General features: G+C 34.7%; 3 protein-coding genes and 1 pseudogene across 5 annotated transcripts; 1 reads left to right on the top strand and 3 right to left on the bottom strand.

The window, feature by feature from the left end:
• The first annotated feature begins 350 nt into the window (after positions 1–350).
• On the top strand, positions 351–2,671 carry LOC143607506 (RAN GTPase-activating protein 2 pseudogene; annotated as a pseudogene). Its single transcript, XR_013148979.1, has 2 exons — positions 351–386; positions 1,187–2,671. The product of XR_013148979.1 is annotated as an RAN GTPase-activating protein 2 pseudogene (transcript).
• A 701-nt stretch (positions 2,672–3,372) lies between these two features.
• On the bottom strand, positions 3,373–6,010 carry LOC143607507 (increased DNA methylation 1-like). 2 transcript variants are annotated; one of them, XM_077082934.1, is made up of 7 exons: positions 5,948–6,010; positions 5,762–5,844; positions 5,235–5,464; positions 4,498–4,584; positions 4,304–4,403; positions 3,657–4,211; positions 3,373–3,580 (listed from the first exon to the last, which is right to left on the bottom strand). In XM_077082934.1, exons 1-5 carry the CDS (start codon positions 5,976–5,978, stop codon positions 4,325–4,327), a joined length of 510 nt encoding a protein of 169 aa, XP_076939049.1. In that variant the 5' UTR covers positions 5,979–6,010; the 3' UTR covers positions 3,373–3,580; positions 3,657–4,211; positions 4,304–4,324. The 2 variants fall into 2 exon arrangements, with proteins under 2 accessions (XP_076939049.1, XP_076939048.1); XM_077082933.1 differs by having other exon boundaries at positions 3,657–4,403.
• A 4,518-nt stretch (positions 6,011–10,528) lies between these two features.
• On the bottom strand, positions 10,529–19,143 carry LOC143607505 (TMV resistance protein N-like). Its single transcript, XM_077082932.1, has 3 exons — positions 19,063–19,143; positions 11,223–12,191; positions 10,529–11,105 (listed from the first exon to the last, which is right to left on the bottom strand). The coding sequence occupies exons 1-3, from the start codon at positions 19,126–19,128 to the stop codon at positions 10,710–10,712; spliced, it is 1,431 nt and encodes a 476-aa protein (XP_076939047.1). The 5' UTR covers positions 19,129–19,143; the 3' UTR covers positions 10,529–10,709.
• Positions 19,144–19,178: 35 nt separating this feature from the next.
• On the bottom strand, positions 19,179–20,299 carry LOC143607509 (TMV resistance protein N-like). Its single transcript, XM_077082935.1, has 3 exons — positions 19,449–20,299; positions 19,253–19,344; positions 19,179–19,182 (listed from the first exon to the last, which is right to left on the bottom strand). Exons 1-3 carry the CDS (start codon positions 20,199–20,201, stop codon positions 19,179–19,181), a joined length of 849 nt encoding a protein of 282 aa, XP_076939050.1. The 5' UTR covers positions 20,202–20,299.
• Positions 20,300–20,903: the final 604 nt, after the last annotated feature.

The following is a 20,903-nucleotide window of genomic DNA, read 5'->3' as shown; positions in this document are numbered from 1 at the left end:
TGCCCTTAATGATGTGGCTAATGACATGGATGAGAGAGATAGGAGAGAGATAGGAAAAGACCCTTAGCTAAGGGCTTAAAAAAGGAGAAGAGAATGGTGTTTTGTGAGAGGAGATGTGGGACCCACAAGATAATGGTCTCTTGCAAAAAAAAAAATTTGATATTAGTTAGCTTACGTGACACTGGTAGATTAGAAGGACACATGGTAAGGGTCACTTGCATTGCGGGTGGTTAATATAAATTTTGTTCGTAAAAAAAGAATGAGAGGGAAATAACTTTGGCTTCAATTTCAAAAAACCATTTTCAAAACAAACAATATAAATAATAAACCCCAGACAGACCCCACTCCGCCACTGCCGCCGCTAATCTCCGTCATCTCAACAGCCGGTAACTGCTTTCACTTCCATTTACTCCTTCATTTCAACCTACTTTAACATCCTCTATGCTTAATCGCTGAGTTTAACCATCCGTTTTCGTCAAATCTAGGGTTTTTCATCTTATAAACTAGATCTGAGAGTACTGAGATAAGATTAACTTGTGTAACTTGATTTTAGTAGTTTTGAGACTAGCGTAACGAGTTGATTTGAGATTGTGTGTAATAATATCCACAAATCGTGTTTTGTACGGACGAGTTAGGGTTTGAGAGTACTTCTATTTGTTTTTACTTACAGCAAGTTTATGTTTTTATTGATAAAGAGTTTGAGTATTCATCTATTTTTTTTTTATATTCATTTTATATTTGTGATTTGACTTAAAAGATTTAAGAGGTTTAGGATGTAAAGTTTGTATACTGTTTAGGGTAAGATCTATTATATATCAAGTGTATATTAGATTGATTAAGAGGTTTAAGTTTAGGGCTGAGATCGGTACGGTACCAGTTTGGATCGAAAAATACAAATACTGAAAACGAGTGAATTCATATTCCCTAATACCAACTACAGTACTGATTTGTTTGGTTTGGTAGATATTGGTGTCTTGACTATTGAAAATACCGAGAAAGTATATGGTATTGATATCGTAAACATGAAAAATTAAGTACCGATATTTGGTATGAAATGCTTATCTCTTTCTTAGGATATAAGCATTTTGCTAATGTAGGATTTTGCTTCAAACACTGTTGATTTCTTGTCTTTTGAATTGGAAGTTTGTAGCTAAATATATAAATATGGATTATATTGTTGTATCAGGGTTTTTGATATGGATTCAGCTCCACAAAACCGTTTGCATTCGATTAAGCTGTGGCCTCCAAGCCAAAGCACCAGAAAAACACTTGTGGAACGCATAACCAAAAACCTCACCACTCCTTCCATTTTATCTCGTAAGTATGGTCTTTTAAGCAAGGAAGAAGATGCTAACCGAATTGAGTCTGCAGCTTTTGAAGTTGCAAACCAACACTTTGAAAAGGAGCCAGATGGTGATGGTGGTTCTGCTGTTCAACTTTATGCTAAAGAGTCCAGTACACTCATGGTTGAAGCTGTGAAAAGAGGTCCAAGAGTGAAAGAAGAACCGCAAGAAACTGTATTTGAATCCGGTACACCGATGCACCAAACTTTTTTTGACATTTCTAAAGGGGCACGGGCCTTCATTGAAGCAGATGAAGCGAAAGAACTGCTAAAACCACTACAAGAGCCTGGAAACAAGTATACACGGATATGTTTTAGCAATAGAAGCTTTGGGCTGGATGCAGCCCAGATTGCTGTTCCCATTTTGTCTTCTATAAAGGGTCAACTTACAGAAGTTGACTTATCAGATTTTGTTGCTGGTAGACCAGAAGAAGAGGTTCTTGAAGTTATGAATTTGTTTTCATCAGCACTCGAAGGTTCTGACTTGAGGTTTTTGAACCTTTCAGACAATGCATTGGGTGAAAAAGGAGTTAGGGCATTTAGTAAGCTTTTAAGTTCACAGAGTAACCTTGAGGAGTTGTATTTGCTGAATGATGGTATCTCAGAGGAGGCTGCAAAGGCGGTGGTTGAGTTAATTCCTTACACAAGGAAGCTAAAAATCCTCATTTTCATAATAACATGACTGGAGATGAAGGGGCTATTGCAATTTCTCAACTTTTGAGAAAATGCTCAATCTTGGAGGATTTTAGGTGTTCGTCTACTCGGGTCGGTTCTGAAGGTGGAATTGCATTATCTGAAGCACTCGCCACATGTACTGGTTTGAAAAAACTCGATCTTCGTGATAATATTTTTGGTGTAGAAGCGGGGATTGCTTTGAGTAAAACTATTTCTTTACTCACTAATTTGACTGAGATTTACCTCAGTTACTTAAATTTGGAAAATGAAGGAACTTTAGCTATTGCCAATGCTCTAAAAGATTCTGCTAAGTTTCTTGAAGTTGTGGAAATTGCGGGAAACGACATTACTGCAGAAGCAGCCTCTGGTTTGGCTGATCTCAGTACTGCGAGGAAAGAATCTTTAGTTAAGATACTTTTGTCTGAGAATGAGTTGAAGGATGAAGGTGTTATAGTGATTGCTAAGGCACTTGAAGGAGACTTTCCACGGTTGACTGAAGTTGACTTCAGCACTAATATGATCAGAAGGGCTGGTTCTAGGGTTTTGGCTCAGACTGTTGTTGGTAAACCAGGGTTTAAGTTGCTGAATATTAATGGTAATTATATATCTGATGAAGGTGTTGAAGATGTGAAAGACCCTCAAAAAGTAACATGAGAAGAAATCCGTGTTGGCGATGAACCGATGTGAATTCGGTTGGCATCAACGGTCCCGACATTTTATTAATTGGTTCATGAGTCCACCAGTATAACTAAAATAAACTAAAAGAAACCAATCATTAACAAATTCGAACTTGCGAGGAAGAAATCAAGACATTAATTAACATTTTTTTCGTAACCATCACATAACAAATAACATATGTCAAAATATGAAAAGATTAAAAGTCTAGATAAAGTTAACATAATAAAAGTTATGACACCGACAATCCCCTATTTATCTTATGTATAAAAATTTAGAAACAACAATACTATCTAGCCTTCAAAGAAGCTTGCATCAACTCAAAACATCAAAAGTATTTATAGCTTAAAGAATGGTTGCAAAAATCATGCCTAAGCACCGAGTACTCCCCACCTTGGTTGAGTACTCGCAAGTCGCAACTCACCAATTAGCCAACTTGGCACCGTTTAATGACTTCTGCAACCATGACTGATATAGGAGTCTTCACAATTAACTAGAAAACTGAATAATAAAAACAAATTCAAATTCAGTTTCCAAATCTGATTAGCATTCAAACCAAATTTGGCATTCAATATATTTGAACCAGTCTAAATGCAAATAACTTGAAAAAACCCGAAAACCGATTCGATAAACTCCTTTTTAAAATGATAAATCTTGATGCATACAATATCTTTTATGCCCCAAAAGTTATCTAATATTAATATCAACATGAACTCAAAACCAGAGTTTAAAATCTGAAAAAAGCATATAACATAGCAGCCAAAAGCTTTCACTACAAAGATTTACTAATAGACAACAAATTTAAAAACTTCCTCTAATAAAGCCAACCAATCTCTAAAAAGTAAGCACCCAATACTTTTAACTTGCTTTCTTTTTACAGCAATCCACCTGCATTAAGTAATCAGGAATCATAAACTGATACATCATATTGAACACCTAAAATAGAACCAAAGATGGAGCTTACCAGTTAAACCAAAACAAGGGATTGAGTCGCGGTGTTGTCAGCATGAACCATTGAATCAGATAGCTCAAATGAGGTTTTGCACACTTGTGGCTCCCTTGAAATAGTTTCATCTTCGATTGATTGGATATCGACATCAGTTGCAGCAGGTTGAAGATTCAAATCAAAACTGTTCTTAGGAATACCTTCGGATGTCAACGGAGACATGTCGACCCCAGTGACATCATCGTTGACCAAATCCACCGGTTTATGTTCATCGTTGGACTGCACAGGTTGGACTTCAGACGTTTGCAACGAGGTTGTGTGTGTTTCCGGTTCAGGATGTGTAGCAAGAGCTTGCTCGTTGAAAATGGTATTCTCGTCATTTTCCAAAGTTTGGTTCTTGATGAGAGGCTTGTGAAGAATATCTGTACCGGGAAACACTATCAAATTCATTCCCTTCATTGCCTGCCTCACCAATTCCTCGGATGGCTTGAAACCAAACACTTCGGTCCATGTTTTATAAAGTTCAGGGATTGCAGGAATCACCAGCTCATCAACACCAAGTGAACAAAGAGCCTGAATAAAATAAATTACAGATCATAAATGCACTGAAAAACAGCTACTAATCAAGCATGAAAGAATTTTTGGAAACGTTAAAAATAACATACGCCTTCAATTGCGTCCAAGAGTCAACGACACATCCCTTGGCGTCGATACATGTTACGGGTTCCAATAAAGGGCATTTCTGCTAACTGGTTTCCATGGATTCTGTTATGGTGAAAACACAGGTGAGCAATGTGAGAACAAAATTTAAAAAAAAAATGAATACAAAAAACAAACAAATGAAGTTAGAAATTGGAACCTTATAGATGCTGCTGCGGTTAATTCACCATCCTTTTCCAGAATTGCTGTATAGAATCCAGAATAATCCAACCTTTTAAAGTTTGACCTGCCAAGATTTTTTACAGGATATTAATTTTAGAAATTATTTTTGTACTTTCATCTTTAAGTTCCCCCTTAAAAATTGTTCAAAGCGCATTCAAAACCCTAAATCTAAACAGATAAAAAGCAGATATAACACACAAAAAGAGGTTCAAATGAGAATTATCTTAAGTGAACATGGCATAATCTTTGAGAATTTAAGTAAACCTGATCCGTAATCTTAGAAATTCACATTACAATTCTTTATTTAGTTTGTATCTTTGTCGCTTTCTGAATTAGAATTGGTTTTTGTTTTCAAACAATGTATTTGATACTTCATCCGTCCCATTAAAGTGTCATTGTTTGAAAAACACAAAGTTAAGGTAGTTGAATGATTACTTTTTTTTGCTTACCAAATGACAATAATGCCCTTGAAAATTGGGTCCATAAATATTGTTTTTAATGGAACGGAGGGAGTATCTTGTTGCTCACTCGACAATTAAAATTAAAACAAAAAGAACATAAAAACCAATGTGAATCTATTAAAACCACCTCCACTTTGAGTTTAAAAAGCCAATAAAATACACCTAGAAAAGCATTTCAACCTAAGATAGACAGCAATCTTAATTTGGAAACCTACCTAGCATAAAAAGTAACGTACAAATAATGAGAACTTACCCGCAGTTGTAAACAACATCATGGATCCTATTGACTCCACTTCTTTCATCCATAACTGGCACAAAACATTCATCCATAACAGAGAATGCAACAGCCAATTTGGAATTGCAGTGAACTTTCGTCGGATCATCAAGATCTTGGCTAAGATCATAACACTTGAGTAGGGTCCACGAATAACCTTCTTTAAGTTCAAACTTGACCCCAATATACGTCTGCAGTTGCTCATAGAGCTATGAGAAAACAAAATATTAGAAAACAAGATCGCAAGCGAAAACAATATTTTAAAACAGAAAAACTGTTAATGCAACGTCAACTGAAAATCAATTGGCATTATAGTCAACTGCAATTCTAATCCAAATTTAGAGAACCGCTCCTCTTAACTCGAAAAACAAAATGCATATTTTTATGGATATCATGAAATCTAACAAACATCAACACAAATAGGGTTATATCTTAAATTATATATTAAATAAACCAACATTACTGTAAAAACGTGCCTATATAGAAACTATCTTTTATGTACATACCTCCAGGCATTTCTTCCCACAAATAGATAGGCTACTAGAACCAGCATCTGCCACATTTTCTTCTTCTAAGCATGGGCGGTGAACTGTAAATAACAAAATGTTTGTTAACAGAATTTTCAGAAAGCAAAATCCAGAAAAAAGATACGAAAAAGAAAGAAACTAGCAACTTCAATGACTAGATCTTACATTTTTCCTCACACAAACAGCATTTGACCATCTCAGAAGTATGTGACGCACCACACGCAACTAGCCCACAAAATTTGCGACAGCAGTATATGCAGTACCAGTCACCAGAAGGAAAGTTCTACAATGCACACAAACTACATTAGAATCAATAAGGTAAAAACAAACAACTGTATCAATTTAGCATCTAAACTAGTTATATTCATTAGTCACATATAGTAAAAGACTAAAAGTGGCAAAATAAGCAGCTCGGTTTGGTTGACCAGCAAACACCTTTTGTATATTCTTTATAGATAACAAGATAGTTAACTATGATTACAAAAGTCAATATTGTTTGAATAATTATCTAAATTTTGAATAAGACAATATAAAAGGTTGTATGCAACGCCAAAAGAATATTTGGTTGCACTCAGTTAGGGAACAAAGCGAGCCCAGATTACGATAATAATATGGCATCGTCACACCAAACTAAAAACTTTTTATAAATATAGAGAAAAAAAATCGGATTACCTCAATATCAAGGCAGCTCTGATGAAATGTCGAAGGGCATCCATCACAACAAATCAGGTCACCACCATCTCCACAAATGTTGCATGTGTCATCATGAGGATCATCACCTTTAACATCAACATTATTGAATTTAATATTGGTCAACGCCATTTCTTTCTTCCAGGAGTTCAGCAAACACGTAAAAAGCGACGCTCCAGACTCATAATGTATACTTTTGAGTGCCTGATCAAGTGTCCCACCACCATGAGACACAAATTTTGATACATCCATAGTTTCATTACAGCAACTACAATGAAGCCCATCACATGTAACTTGGCCCTCAAGCAACCTGTTTCTCCTACTACCTTCCCCATATACAAATTTACCACCTACCACAATAACACCTGAATCTATCATCCAAGAGATAATATTTCTTTTCCCGTTAACAGGCTAAAGTCATCATCATCTTGATCCACACCCTTATTAGAGCTACGAGCCACCAGGCATGGCTTTCTACTTTGCCTACCGTTTTGACTTACTTTTGGCCGCCTTTGGACTGCTGACTCAGCAACAACACCATCTTTTTTCACTTTGACATTTGATGTTTTGTTAGCCAATTTTACAGTAGATTTTTGAACAGCTTTCTTCTTTTTACCGTCTTTGCGCTTCTTGTTGAGTATTTTACACAATGCAGCATCTCCACTGATGACTATTTCAGCCTTACTTATATTCTTGCCTTTTTTGCCTTTCTTCTTATTCTTATCACTTCTAATCTTGGAAACAACTCTTAATAAAGTGTTCATTTCTTCATCGGGTATTGGAGTATATGCAGCGATTTCTTTATCATCAGCATCATCATTTTCTATTTTCTTTTTTAGAGAAAAATAAGCTTTGGTGATAGACCAATGTGTTCTCCCTTTTTGATCAACATATACTGCATCCAAGTAATCTCTTCCTTGCCTTGGTCTACACTCAATTGTCCAGCCGGCTTTCGTAATCATACCAGTTATTTGTTCCCTAACAGCTTGTTGTTTCTTTTTCCTCTCCTCCCCTGTAAGGGTATTGTTCAACTGTTTTGTACTTTCATCTGTATCAGTTTCTTCACTGTTGTCACCAGCAACATCAAATTCTTGATCTTGATTTTGCACATGCACAACTGTTGTATCTTTGTGTTTTCTCTTTTGCTGTTTACCCGTTAATTGACTGCTTTCTTTCTGGAGGTCAATTTGATCCAAACACTCATCTTTTGTCTTAAAAGGTCTTCCAGGACGTAAATAATAATCGGAATGGCGATTGATTAATGTTGTAAGTAAGTAAGTAAAAATCAATCAGGAGGAGTAAATAGTAGGGATATGTTATTAATGAATGGAATACCAAGACCCGGTTTCGGGTAAACTTATTTTTCAATAAACATTTATTTAATTTCTCAAATATTTACATTTTAAACCCTAAACTTTATTTATTTATTTACTTTACTTGTCATACTTTGAACCTTTTCAAGACTACCTACTAACTTAAGACCCGTTTAATCTTGGTCTTGCTCGTTAAACCGATCTCCGATTATTCACGAATCAATCTTTCAAGTTACTTAGTTAACGTGAGTACATTTCATCCCCCGTTTTCCCTTTTTATACTTTGGGGTAACATGCATACTTATCCAAAATAAGAATGATTTATAATACTCTATTTTCAAACCACAAACTCTAGGGTGTATGATACTTAGAATACTTGCTCTATTGTGTGTTATATGTTTCACATGCTTTACGTGCACGAGTGTTTATTTTATGTTGTTGTGGAACACAATAAGTATGATCATACGCACCCCTAACTACTTAGCCCTGTGCAAGTAGCATAGGGCATCATTATCCGAGTATGTCTGTAGTTATCAATTAGAAATGATCCTCATTTACATATGTTTTATATACCACGATTGTTGCTTTTATTTATAGTCTCGTATACGTTTGTGGATTTCGATCATATTATATATACTTAAAACTATGAAATTGCTTGCCAACATACGTGTTGACAAATATTATTTTATGCATTGTTACAAGTTTGATTATTACTTGACTTGGAGTTTGAAGACGCCATTCTATTTGATACCGCTAGGTTATTAGAAGAATGAACAATATTTCTTTATTGTATTTGGTGTTTATTTGTATGAGCGAGATGTGTTACTTTGGTGATTGAATGAAATTAATGAGTTGTTTAAATATTGTCATTTTAATAGTGTCTTGTTGTTCATGGACAATCCTTTGCACCCGGCATGTTTAGCCGCCTTTGATCGGGGTGTGACACTAGTATTTGTGTATATTTATATTCTAGTTTTATAATCCATGTAAAACACGAGATGATCAAAGTAATTAAAATACAAATAAAATTAAGCAATAACTACATAAAAATACAATTCATAAGTCGTATATGTATTATTACAATACATTAAATTGCATGTCAAACAAAACCTTAGAATTATTATTTGTAAAAAACAATGCATTACACGGTAATGGAAACCTTGAGTTACACGGATCAAATAAATGTAATTGTTTTTGTAACATTTTCAATGTTAACTCATAGCAAAAGAGAACAATTTACTCACGGGATCCAATATGGGTTAAGGTAAAAAAATTTAACTAAAAATGAAATAACTTTTATGAGTTGAGCGGACTGAAACTCAACTCAAAGGTATTCAAATACTTTACGAGTTACAAGTTTCTATTGTTGTTTATAGTTTACAATCAAATTTAGTATGAACACATAAAGTACAAGTGTACAACCTACAAATCATGATGAACCCATAAATTTAGATCCTTCAAAGTAAAAGCAAAATGTCAATACATATATTCACAACATATATCAACTCATCCATGATATTAACGCCCATGACAAATTGTATACAAAGTTATATTTAATTGATATTCACATCTTTAAATGTTCGAAAGTTTTTACAAAGGTATATACTCAATTTGCGAGCGCCAGTGGTGAGAGCGATGATGGTGGGTGGTTGGTGGCGGCGGACGGCGTTGGTGGGTGGTGGGCGACGAACGGTGGTGGTGATGGCCGGTAGGTGGCATGTTAATGGCGGTGGCGGGTGGTGGTGGAGGTCAATGGCGGCGGTGTGGTGACGGTGAAAGGGAAGTGGGTGGTGATGGTGGGAGGCCGATGGAGATGATATAGTGTGAAAGGATAATGAAGTGAAAAAAACCAAGAGGATTGGATGAAATAAATTTGTGTTTTGTGTGTGTGTGTGTGGGGGGGGGGGGGGGGTGGATAGAAATAGAATGTACACTTTTTTTTTCATTCCCTCAAAATAGCCCAATTCATTCTGTCTTTCATTCATGCATACCAAACGCTACCTTAACATCACAATTGATTCCGTAATTGGCGACCTCAACACATGAACGGGTTGCTTACTGTGGCATCAGATGATGAGGTGTCTTTCTGTGTTAAGCGCTCTTCACATCATATTGAAGTGTCCAACTAGTGGTCGCCTCTTAAGATCCTTCATTTGCAAACGCACATACATCATGATTATTTTTCTAAAACTCTGCATTAATCAGTAATGAAACCAACTTGTTTAAGTACAAGATGAACGAACTATATATTCATTATTACAAAGACCCCTAATCTATTCAGCGATTACATATAAGGCCCCTCTAATATTTGTTACATAACACATATGGATGCCATACAACAAAACTTTGACCACCTCTACTCCAACAAACAATGTGACCTACACTTTAATCATCACCATATCATATACTTTTGTCAACATACGGGATAAACATATTGTCTCTTATGCAATACATTGATATTATCAGTACACATAAAGTTCGACAATATCGAAGTTTTAAAATAAGTAGAATTCCATGAATTGATGATTAATGAAAAAGAGCAAATCAAAATTCAAATTAATCCACAATTTGGACGATTGAATACATACTTATAAAAACAAAGTTTACAACAGTCGTGAATACTTAAGTTTAGAAATCATGCATCTAGTATGACTATTTGTATATATTTGTTTCCCCGGAGTCTGTCTTCATCATCGGAATAGTCTCAGCTCTAGATCTATGGTTCAGTAGCAATGGGCATCTCTAAGTTGATATGGGACGTGGGTTCATCTTCATCTTGGGAAGAGAAATTATCAACGAAAAATGAATACTCATGGCGTTGTGAACGAATGGAGATGGCATGTGACTGGGTAACACCACTCTCCGAGGGGATATGGGGTGTGGGGTCGGTAGCCGTTTGTGTCACTAAATTAGAATCCACCACATCACTCTCGTATATCAAACGTAGCCCACAACTCAGAAACCGATCCTTGAGGAAGTACCACTTCCACAGAGTCACCGGGTTCCACCAAAAGTGTTGTATCATCAAGGGGATACCACATAACACACATGCACACTGTATATGTTCCGATGGTATGACTTGCATAAGCTTTAAAACGATGACTTGTATTTTTGGTTTTATTATGCACTGCAGGATTAATGATGCCGCAGTCGTAGTATGAGGAGAAGTTGGCACACACGATGATACCACAGATGTTGCCCTCCAAGTTCAGTGGTGCTACAAAAGATAAAACATCTCCTCGGTTTCGATAACTGCACCAGTCAGGAACCTCTTTCTGTACTGAGAATTGCATCATTAATCTATTACTGAAGGATGATTCCTGTTGTCAGGAACACTAAAGTGTGTTACAAGCAGGCAGACGGTATAATGCATTAAAAAGATTTAAAAAAAAAGGTGATTAGAAACTAAATTAATTTACGAGGGAGGGATTGCATACCTTGTACATTTTAATACATTGAAAAGCAGATGACGTCACATCTAATGAGTCACACCATCTTGCATTTATACATGTCAAGTTTGGTGGAAGGAGTGGAAGCAGCCTTAATTGCTTACACTGGTCTATGTTGAGGTAAAGCAGTTGGGAAAGGTTGCTTAAGGTGTCAGGAAGGCTGGAGAAAGGGTTGGATGAAAGGTCTAACCTTTTTAATGACTCCAAATTCCCAATCTCACTGGGCACTTGGGAGACAATGCAATTACGCATTGTTAACTGACTCAGGTTCGTTAGTCCTGTGACCTTCAAGAGAAAATGAGGGTCTTCACTTCCAAGTTTGGGGCAGGAACTATAGCTGAGCATTGTTAGAGATTTTAACTCGGAAATGTTACAAGGAAGATTCACCAGACTTTCACATTCAAATGCTATGATGGATGTAATGTTTGCTGGAAGGTTTGGAATCGATTCTATGAGGTCACAATCGTCAAACTCTATTGTGTTCAGTTGATGGAGTTGGAGAAGGATATCACAATGGCTAGAGAAATTGACATGAAGTAATTTCAAGTGTTTTAAGGATGCTAGGCTTGCAACTCCACCTAATGAAATCTCTGATAGGTTGCATCCACAAAGCTCTAGTGTTGTTACGTGGCCTTCTTTAAAATGGTACACCATAGGATCCTTACCATCATCACTAAATGATTTCAAGTCGTCTTTTTTATCATAATTTCCAAGAGTGAGTTTTTGTAGGGATGGTAGCTTGCCTATCATTTCCCAAGGGGTCCTCTTTAACGGCATGGATGCGCTTAAATTCAAGATAACAAGTTTTTTAAGGTCACCAATAGAGCTGTGCAGCTCTTTTAAGTTTCTGCAATAACACAAGTTCAGTTCCTCAAGATTCTCAAGACCAGATAAATTGCCAGTCTTGGTTAACGACCTTGACCCACTCACGTCAAGAATCCTTAGCTTCTTCAGACTCTGAAAACACATAAATAAATACATATAATACGGAATCATACAAATTTATATTATACAGTTTGGTATAATATATTCCATGTCGACCGACGGGTAGGAGAAGCAAGGGAAAGGGGGGAAATGGGTCAGGTATATCGTCGGCGAGTGCTGGTGCCGCCGATATGGCAGGATAGTTCGAGGAAATGAAACGTCGACTCCAAGATATACGCGACCTTGGTATGAACGTTTACAAGTCGATATAAAGGTCGCCGATGTTATTTTAATGAGGCTAATTGATGCCGACCTTGACGTTAAAAGGAGAGACCTCCCCGAATCCGACCTGAGAATCCAGCGTCTAGCCGAAAAAAGAAGAAATGAAATTTACAAAACACGACATTGACCCTGAGTAGTTATTATTGGTTGAAGTAATTTTATGTTTTTTTGTTTTATTTTGTAGTTTCTTTTTTTAATTTTAATGTAACTTTTTTATTGAATTTAGTTTTTTTATTAAATTTTATTTAAAAAAAAACAAAATCTGGAAAAACTGACTAGGCGTCACACGACGCAACATGACTAGGGGAGAAACATTATGACTACGCCCAGTTTTGGAAAAACTGAAAAAGCTGGTTGGGCGCCAAATGACGCAAAATGCTCAAAGAATGGTCATGACTACACATTAATGAAACCGGAATGAAATATAAGAATTTTGGTTTTTTTTTTTACTTTTTTAAAATTTTTGTTATTTTTTGTTTTATGATTTTTTTAAATATTTTTTTAAATGTGTTTTTAATGGTTTAAAATGGTTCTCAAAGTTCTCAATTTACAAAAGATTCTCTTAGGATCCTTACCCTATATATATATATATATATATAATACATACAATAATAATACATATATGTAATTTCACAATCATTTTATCATCTCTTCTAAATTTTGGTAAAAAGTAACAACATATTAGACCATCCATGATCATTGAAGTTGCGGCGTTTTGGGGGTGAAAACGCCGAAGGCACCCCCCCCCCCCGGGGGGCCGTTTTTGGAATGACGTTTTGAATAGGCGTTTTCTACAAAACGTTGCCATGGCACACAATTTTAAATAATTGACCGTTTTTCAGCGGTCATATTACTGTTTTTATTGCAATTTTTTTATATATAATCATCTTCATCCCCAATCAAAACTTATCAAATTTATAAACATTTTTTTCATTAACTCTATATTTCCTTACACCAAATTCCATATAAAACCTAATCTATGGATTCTCCCACTTCTATATATAAGCATTTTTTCGGGCTTGACCGACAAGCCGAAGACGAGGCGGAGGAAGAGGCCGTTAGGAGTGCGATTGTGCTCGCGACAACTTATATGAATTCTATTAGCTCTCCTCCACCCCTCGTTTCGAAAAATAACATATGTCGAACAAGAACGTATTTGCGCCAACAACCGGTTGTTGGCAGATTACTTCAACGACTCGCCGAGATACAAGAACCCGAAGACTTTTAGGCGTCACTTTCGGATGTCTAAAAATTTATTTATGCGCATCACCGAATATTTGGAGCGTGAGCTTGATTACTTTAAGCAAAATCCGGACGGTGGAGGGACGCTAGGATTCACAACTATTCAGAAGGTTACGTCAGCCATACGCATGCTCGCCTATGGAAACACATCTGACATCAACGACGAGTATTTAAAGATGTACGATAAAACAACTCGGGATACCTTGGAGTATTTTTGTTACGGTACATTCCATTTTTATAATAATTATATCACTTGTTTACTTTAATTAATTATTTTATAAATTGTATAAAATATAGGAATATTAAAACTATATGGACCAATTATCTAATAGAGCCCAACTGGAACGATCTACAACGTCTTTACGAGGCACATGCAAGGGTGCATGGTTTACCTAGCATGATCGGGAGTGTAGATTGTATGCATTGGGAATGGGCTAATTGTCCAACTGCATGGCGAGGTCAATATACACGTGGTGACCAAAAGGGACCAACGGTCAGCCTACAAGCAATTGCTTTATACGACCTTTGGATTTGGCCGGCATTCTTTGGTGTTCCCGGTTCCAACAATGACATAACCGTCTTAGAACAATCGCCTGTGTTGGAGAGTTACATCTCTGGGACCGTTCACGTTGCTTCGTTTTGGGCTAATGATAACTTCTACAATAATGGTTTACTATTTGGGCGATGGAATATATACAAAGTATGCGATTATCGTGAAAACATTTAGAGACCTATTGGATGAAAAAAGACAATATTTTAAGAAAGTACAAGAGACTGTGAGAAAGGATATCGAGTTGTGTTTTGGAGTTCTTCAACAACACTGACATTTTGTTAAAAATCCTTGTTGTCTATGGTCGTTAGGACGAATGAAAAGTGTTATGTATGCGTGTATCATAATGATAACATGATCACCGAAGATGAGGGAAGAGCAATATGTCCAACTTTCATACCGGACTCGGATCCACCACGAACTCCAGCAAGTATGGAGCAAAGACTTGAAAACGCGTATTTCGTGCGGTCAAGAGAAATACATAACACATTTAAGGGGGATTTGGTCCAACATCTTTGGATGAATCGGCGTTTTCCATGTGAAAATGAAAACCAAAACGAGGGCAACGATGAATACGAAGACGAGATCGATGATGAAGACGACGACGATGGTGACGATGGAAACGATGGAGACGAGTAGTTTTTGTTTTTATTTTAATGTAATATTTATGTAATAAATGCTTATTATTATTTGTTTACTTTTAATAAGATATTAAAAAAAAACAAAAAAGTGTAAAAGTGACTGAGAGCCACGTGGAGACGAGTAGTTTTTGTTTTTATTTTAATGTAATATTTATGTAATAAATGATTATTATTATTTGTTTACTTTTAATAAGATATTAAAAAAAAACAAAAAAGTGTAAAAGTGACTGGAAGCCACGTGGCGCAAAATGCCCAAGGGTAAAGAGTTATGACTACAATATCTTTTTGCAAAATTTGGAAAAGCTGACTAGGCGCCACATGACGCAAACATGGTCTTAGTTCTTTAATTCTCTTTTTAAGATGAGTTATCTTTTAAAAATTGTTAAATATTAGCACGCTTAGGCTCATGAGCTTAGGCTGGACAAGCGAAGCTTGGTCTCAAGCCCATTTCAAGCTCAAGCTCTTTTATGTTTGACTCGATTTAAGTTAGCCGATCTCAAGTAGCTTATAAAAGATACACTCCTAGTAATCTAGGATAAAAGTACTCTTTTTAACTTTGTCTTTACAAAGATATTATCAATATGTTTAAATAGTCATATATATATATATATATATATATGAAGGATCCAATACAATAATCCCTATCGTACATTACATACGCGAGTTCCTACACCATTGATTTAAAAAAACCGCGATGGCAATATTGTAAATTTTATCAACTCTAATCTGCTTCTCCCATTGATTCCGTCCACCTTAACCATCACCGTTCATCAATTCGTCACCATCCAACGATTGCATTCATCGTCGCGACCATCGACGATACCGTCGTGAACACCATCTTCCTCCGTCACGAGTTGTTCACATGTCAGTTGATCAAATTGACCAATTGAAATTGAATTTGCTAAACTAATTGATCAATTAAACTTTGAAATTGATCCAATTAATCATCAATTTGAAGTTTTAGTTGATCAATTTTGAGTTTTGAGTGATGGGTTTTAATTGAACGTTTAAAGATTTAAGCCTAAACGTTTAAAGGTTTAAGCCTAAACGTTTAAGAATGAGAATTTGGCTTGAACGTTTAAAGTTTTTTGCCTGAACGTTTAAGGATGGGAATTTAGCTTGAACTTCTAAACCTTTTATTAGAACTTCTAAAGTTTTCATACTGAACTTCTAAAGATTTTTTACTGAAATTCTAATTCTTTTGTTAGAACTTTTAAAGTTTTGGTACAGAACTTCTAAAGTGTTTGTACTGAACTTCTAAACTTGAATGTTTAAAGGTGTTTGTTTTGGTTATAACGTTTAAATGTACAGTGTCTTAAGTTTTGTTTAACATCCAAAATAAGTTTCAATTGTAAAATTGAAGGCTCAAATTTGTATGATTAGGCGAAAAATTGAAGAACAAACAGCAATCGTTTGTTTAATTGTAAAAAAATTGACCGATTGTATTTGAAGTTTATTTGCAGGTAACGAACATTTTAGGTTTAGATAACTCAATTTAGTTTAATGTCAATCTATAGATTAGTTTGATATGGATCGACAGGTGAATTTTATTGATATGGATGGACGCCCGATGACACAAATGATGGATTAGATTTAGGTTATTTACGATTATGTCACTGCGTAAAAATTAAATCGACGTTTATAAAGCTCGCGTACCTAATGTACGATAAATGATTATTGTGCAATAACCCACCCCTATACACACACAAACACACACTAGCTTTTATCCCTGTATTACGGGGTTGTTTTACATTATTCGTTTATAATATTTATATATTTTTTGAAATTTAATTTTATTTATTGTATAAAAGTTAATAATATACTTAGTATTTGATGATAAAAAAGTTTCACGTATAAATGAGATGTTATAACCCGCTTTAAAAGATATTTGGGTTTGGTGAGACCCATGACCCGCTTATAAAATTGTCTTTTAAAATAGTTTTTTAATTATAAATAATATCTACCTATTCTAATAAAGTAAAATAATTGTAAACACATGTCATTTTGTGGTTAATTCTCACAAGTTTTCCTCTCCAAAACTAATATATTGCATAGATCATAATTATTCACTTTCCTTTTACACAATATATATATTATATCTATAACATGATTTAATTATTCACTTTTCTTTCAACTATATTTATATTATATCTTTACACTTTTATAAAAATAAATATTTATGTATTATACTACTATGCATTGTTTGAATATGTATATCACAACATACTTGATGAAATCCAAAAATCAACAGCAAATTGTGTTTGTTAAAGATTAAAAAGAATATAATTTTAAATGCTATCATTAACATATTATACTATGTATTTTGTTGAAGATTGTAACTAAAAATCAAAAACTCTATAATGCTTTCATTTTACGAATTAATTTTTTTAATCATTAAATTATAAATATATGATTAAAAGTTGATCCATTTTTTAAAAATAAATCACGTTGTCATATAAATTTATAAATTATAAATATATGGTTTAATTCTATCCATTTATTTCTTCGGTTAATTCAGTAAACTATATATATATATATATATATATTTGTGTGTGTGTGTGTGTTAAATTGTAAGATAGTATATACAAATTACTTTTAAATATAATAAAGCTTATTATATTTAGTTTCTTGGTTTTTTTATCAAGGATTGTTTCGATTTTTTTGTGAAACTTAAATTTGATTGTTACGGGTTAAAAGTTGGTAAATAAATTGTTTGATACAAATTAACTACATTTGGCTCAAATTTGTTACGGGTAAAAAAAGGTAATCTAAATATTTACAAAAATTTGAGAATGCAAATAGATTTATCATCAAACTTGTTACGAGTTCAAAGTTTTGACTTGAAAATGTAAAACAAATGAAAGTTAGAATTTTAAATGTGATTGTGATTCGAATTTATTTTTAAGGACACTTTTGGAAATAGTCAAAAGATTCGGGATTTTGTACATTGAGTATTTTTCCATGACTATAGTTAAGAAAAAATAACAAACACTTCCGACATGCCACCTTCAAAACTATCAATGCTTCTAACTTTAATCAAATTTGAGACATTTGTGTAAGCATTGATTTTTCCTTGATAGTTATTAGAATGTTGTATGTGAAGCATGCCATACAAAATTATGCTCAAGTGAAACAAAATATTCACAAAATTGAACGGGTTAACCTGTTATTATTTCTTAAATGTCATTATGGCAAGGTGGAGAAGCGCCCTCAAACTTATCAAAATCATTTTCATGGTGTAGTTCAAAACTATTATTATATGAGAAGTATTATCCAAAATCGTCTCATAACCAAATTTCTTTCAATTATACATATATGATACTGAGAATGAAATTTATAATAGATGGAGTATTCTTGGGTATGATTTTGCACGCACATTATTTCGTTTTTTACTAAGTTCATTTTTTTTTGAAAAAATCATTTGTGATATATTTAAAATCAATTTATGTATAGTGATACAAACATAGATGTAATACATTTTTACATATACATTATGTATTGCTTTATTTGTAACTATATTATTTAGATAATCTCGTGTGTTACACGGGCTCTAAAGCTAGTATATATATATATATTTTTTAAAGAAATATGATATTAAATTTTTGTATATCCCTACTTTATAGAATTTTCATATCAAATATTTGATGAGATTAATATTTAATTTAATGAGATGTTATTACCCGTTTAAGGATTATATGGGTTTGGTAAGACCCATACCCGTGAATTCGGGTCAAATACATGAGAAGACTCATTTATAAATAATGCAATCTGGTGGCTAGGGAGCAACCAAACATCTTTTAAAGGTTTCGTTTATATATATTATAGATATAAGCATATACAAACTATTAAAAACTAAAATTTCAAATCAACCAGCTTCTTTTATTAGAATATATCCTACCTTTAACAACTATGGGTAAATAACATAAAACTACGAAAAAATATATTTATATGGTTCACATTTTCCTTTACATTTCCTTCGAAGTTATTTTGTAACATTAGATTTGCTAAGGTCGAAATTTCTCTATAAACGTCCAACTTTCTGTCAACTCTTTACTGTTTTGGTTTGTAGTAAATTAGAAAATGTTGAGATAGGTATAACTATCAACAAAAATGACAAGATTTCACGTTAACTCAGTTTTATTGTTCTAATTTGTAATGAATAAGTTTGAGGCATGTCATTTAATCATACCTTTATTCCTCCCCAAAGTCTTTCCAATTTGCTTTTGATGAGTTCTAGAACCACAATATTGCACATCTCAATATTGTCCAAGCTTTTAGAAGGGAAGTAAAACCACCTCATGTATTTCAGCTTTTTGAAACATAAGTGAGTCATTTCATCATTGATCTTAAAATGGTCTACACTGAACATTTGAATTAGCCTCAGATTGCTCATCTTTCTAAAAGCCTCCAGGGTTACTTCCGGCAAGTTCTCACTTGTATGCAAATAAATGCTTTCAACTGACTCTGTTCCCTGTTAAAATGCGAAGGGGAAAGAGAGTTATAGCTACATTATGTATGCTACTCAAGGGATAAGCTAATGTACATATATATCATATAAACACAAAGATATCATACCGAACATTCTGTCAATACACACATCACATCCCTTATATCCGACAATCTGGTACGTTGTCCAGGCTCATCTTCATTTTCTTGTCTGACAATTTCAAGTCCCATTTCCCTAATCGCATGATGCATCTTCAAATAACCATCTGATGTTATTTCAACAAGACTTTTATCAACTAGATATTGAATTTCATTATTTGGGAAGAATCTCAAGTCTTCATCCTGTAATACTTTAACAACAAAATCCTTATCTTCGTAACCAAAGAAACAAGCAATATCCAGAAACAACTTCTTGAGTCTTGGAGTAAGTGAATCATAGCTCAACTGGAGCTGCTTTTGAACATCACCATGCGGGATTCCTTTCAATGTCTCCAATATGCTTGGCCATTGTTCCCTTTCATGCTGTTTAAAATGTCGACTCCACACCGTAAGAACCAAGGGAATCCCTCCGGCACGACCCACAACTTCTTCTATGAACTTTGTGTTCTTGGTGTCATCTCTTACAAACATAAGACGAGTGACGAGGTTGAGAGATTCCCTTCTGTTTAACAACATTGTTTGGTAAGGTACATACCGTATGTTACCAAGGGACCGTTTATCCCTTGTTGTCACAATTATTCTACTTCCTTCATAGAACCATTTAGGACAAATGCCTAATGATTCCAACTGCTGAAAGTTATCAACGTCATCCAGAACCAAAAGAACCTTCCGACGACTTACCAGCCTCCTTATCTTTGTAACGCCTTCATTATGATTACTCATGATTGAAAAATTATTTTCACGAGTCAGACAAGATATGAGCGCCTTTGGCAACTCAACCTTCCAATTTGGAACTTGACAGATGTCATGGATACCCGCAAGAAAACTGCAACAACTAGGATCGAAACTTGGAGCAATTCTATTGTACGCCTCTTTGACAATAGTCGTCTTACCAATTCCACTTATTCCAAAAACTGCAACAACCAAAACACGATCTTTTTGGTCTAACCTTAATGTTGAGATGAGATCTTCTGCACGAGATCCTATCCCAACAGGGTGGTCTGTAACATGCAACTCTTGTGGTCTTTGCATCTTCTCAAGTTCTTTAACAATGTCCAATACGAATTTAGCCTCATCCCTGCCAAATTTCATAGAGAAACCCATTTATATATAAACAACTTTGGTCTTTTATCTTTCCATTTAGGGTATTTTAACAAACAAACTATAGCTTATGTGTAACAACTGAAGACAACGGAGAAAAAAGTTACCCATATTGCAAGGTAAGACCAGATGATGATGATGATGATTGCAAGGTAAGACCAGACAGTTGACCTACATCTTTGAGGGTTTGTCTCCATCTGTGAACTCTCTGTGGATCTAAGTTAGCGTTGGTGTGGTGAGCTTGGAAAGGTTCCATGAAGGGACCTTGTTGACTTCTAACATCAGACGGCTCCACCTTATAAAATACCGGAACAACTTTCCTTT

This window comes from Bidens hawaiensis, unplaced genomic scaffold (assembly GCF_021521415.1).
Source record: "Bidens hawaiensis isolate Kalapana, Puna unplaced genomic scaffold, B.hawaiensis_p1.1 tig00083081_1, whole genome shotgun sequence".
Lineage (NCBI taxonomy): Eukaryota > Viridiplantae > Streptophyta > Magnoliopsida > Asterales > Asteraceae > Bidens > Bidens hawaiensis.
This window is presented reverse-complemented; position numbering and strand designations above follow the sequence as displayed.

Bases quoted from the DNA above. Each gene is read 5' to 3' on its own strand.
- LOC143607507 (XM_077082933.1), bottom strand. From the start codon at position 5,978: ATGGTCAAATGCTGTTTGTGTGAGGAAAAAT. The intron at 5,465-5,761 runs GTATGTACATAA...GTTTTCTCATAG, and splicing joins GTGGGAAGAAATGCCTGGAG to CTCTATGAGCAACTGCAGAC. The intron at 4,585-5,234 runs GTAAGTTCTCAT...AAATCTTGGCAG, and splicing joins GATGTTGTTTACAACTGCGG to GTCAAACTTTAAAAGGTTGG.
- LOC143607505 (XM_077082932.1), bottom strand. From the start codon at position 19,128: ATGTGCAATATTGTGGTTCTAGAACTCATCAAAAGCAAATTGGAAAGA. The intron at 12,192-19,062 runs GTATGATTAAAT...ATGTGTTTTCAG, and splicing joins GACTTTGGGGAGGAATAAAG to AGTCTGAAGAAGCTAAGGAT. The intron at 11,106-11,222 runs GTATGCAATCCC...TCCTGACAACAG, and splicing joins AATGTATTAAAATGTACAAG to GAATCATCCTTCAGTAATAG.
- LOC143607509 (XM_077082935.1), bottom strand. From the start codon at position 20,201: ATGAGTAATCATAATGAAGGCGTTACAAAGATAAGGAGGCTGGTAAGT. The intron at 19,345-19,448 runs GTATGATATCTT...GCATTTTAACAG, and splicing joins GTGTATTGACAGAATGTTCG to GGAACAGAGTCAGTTGAAAG.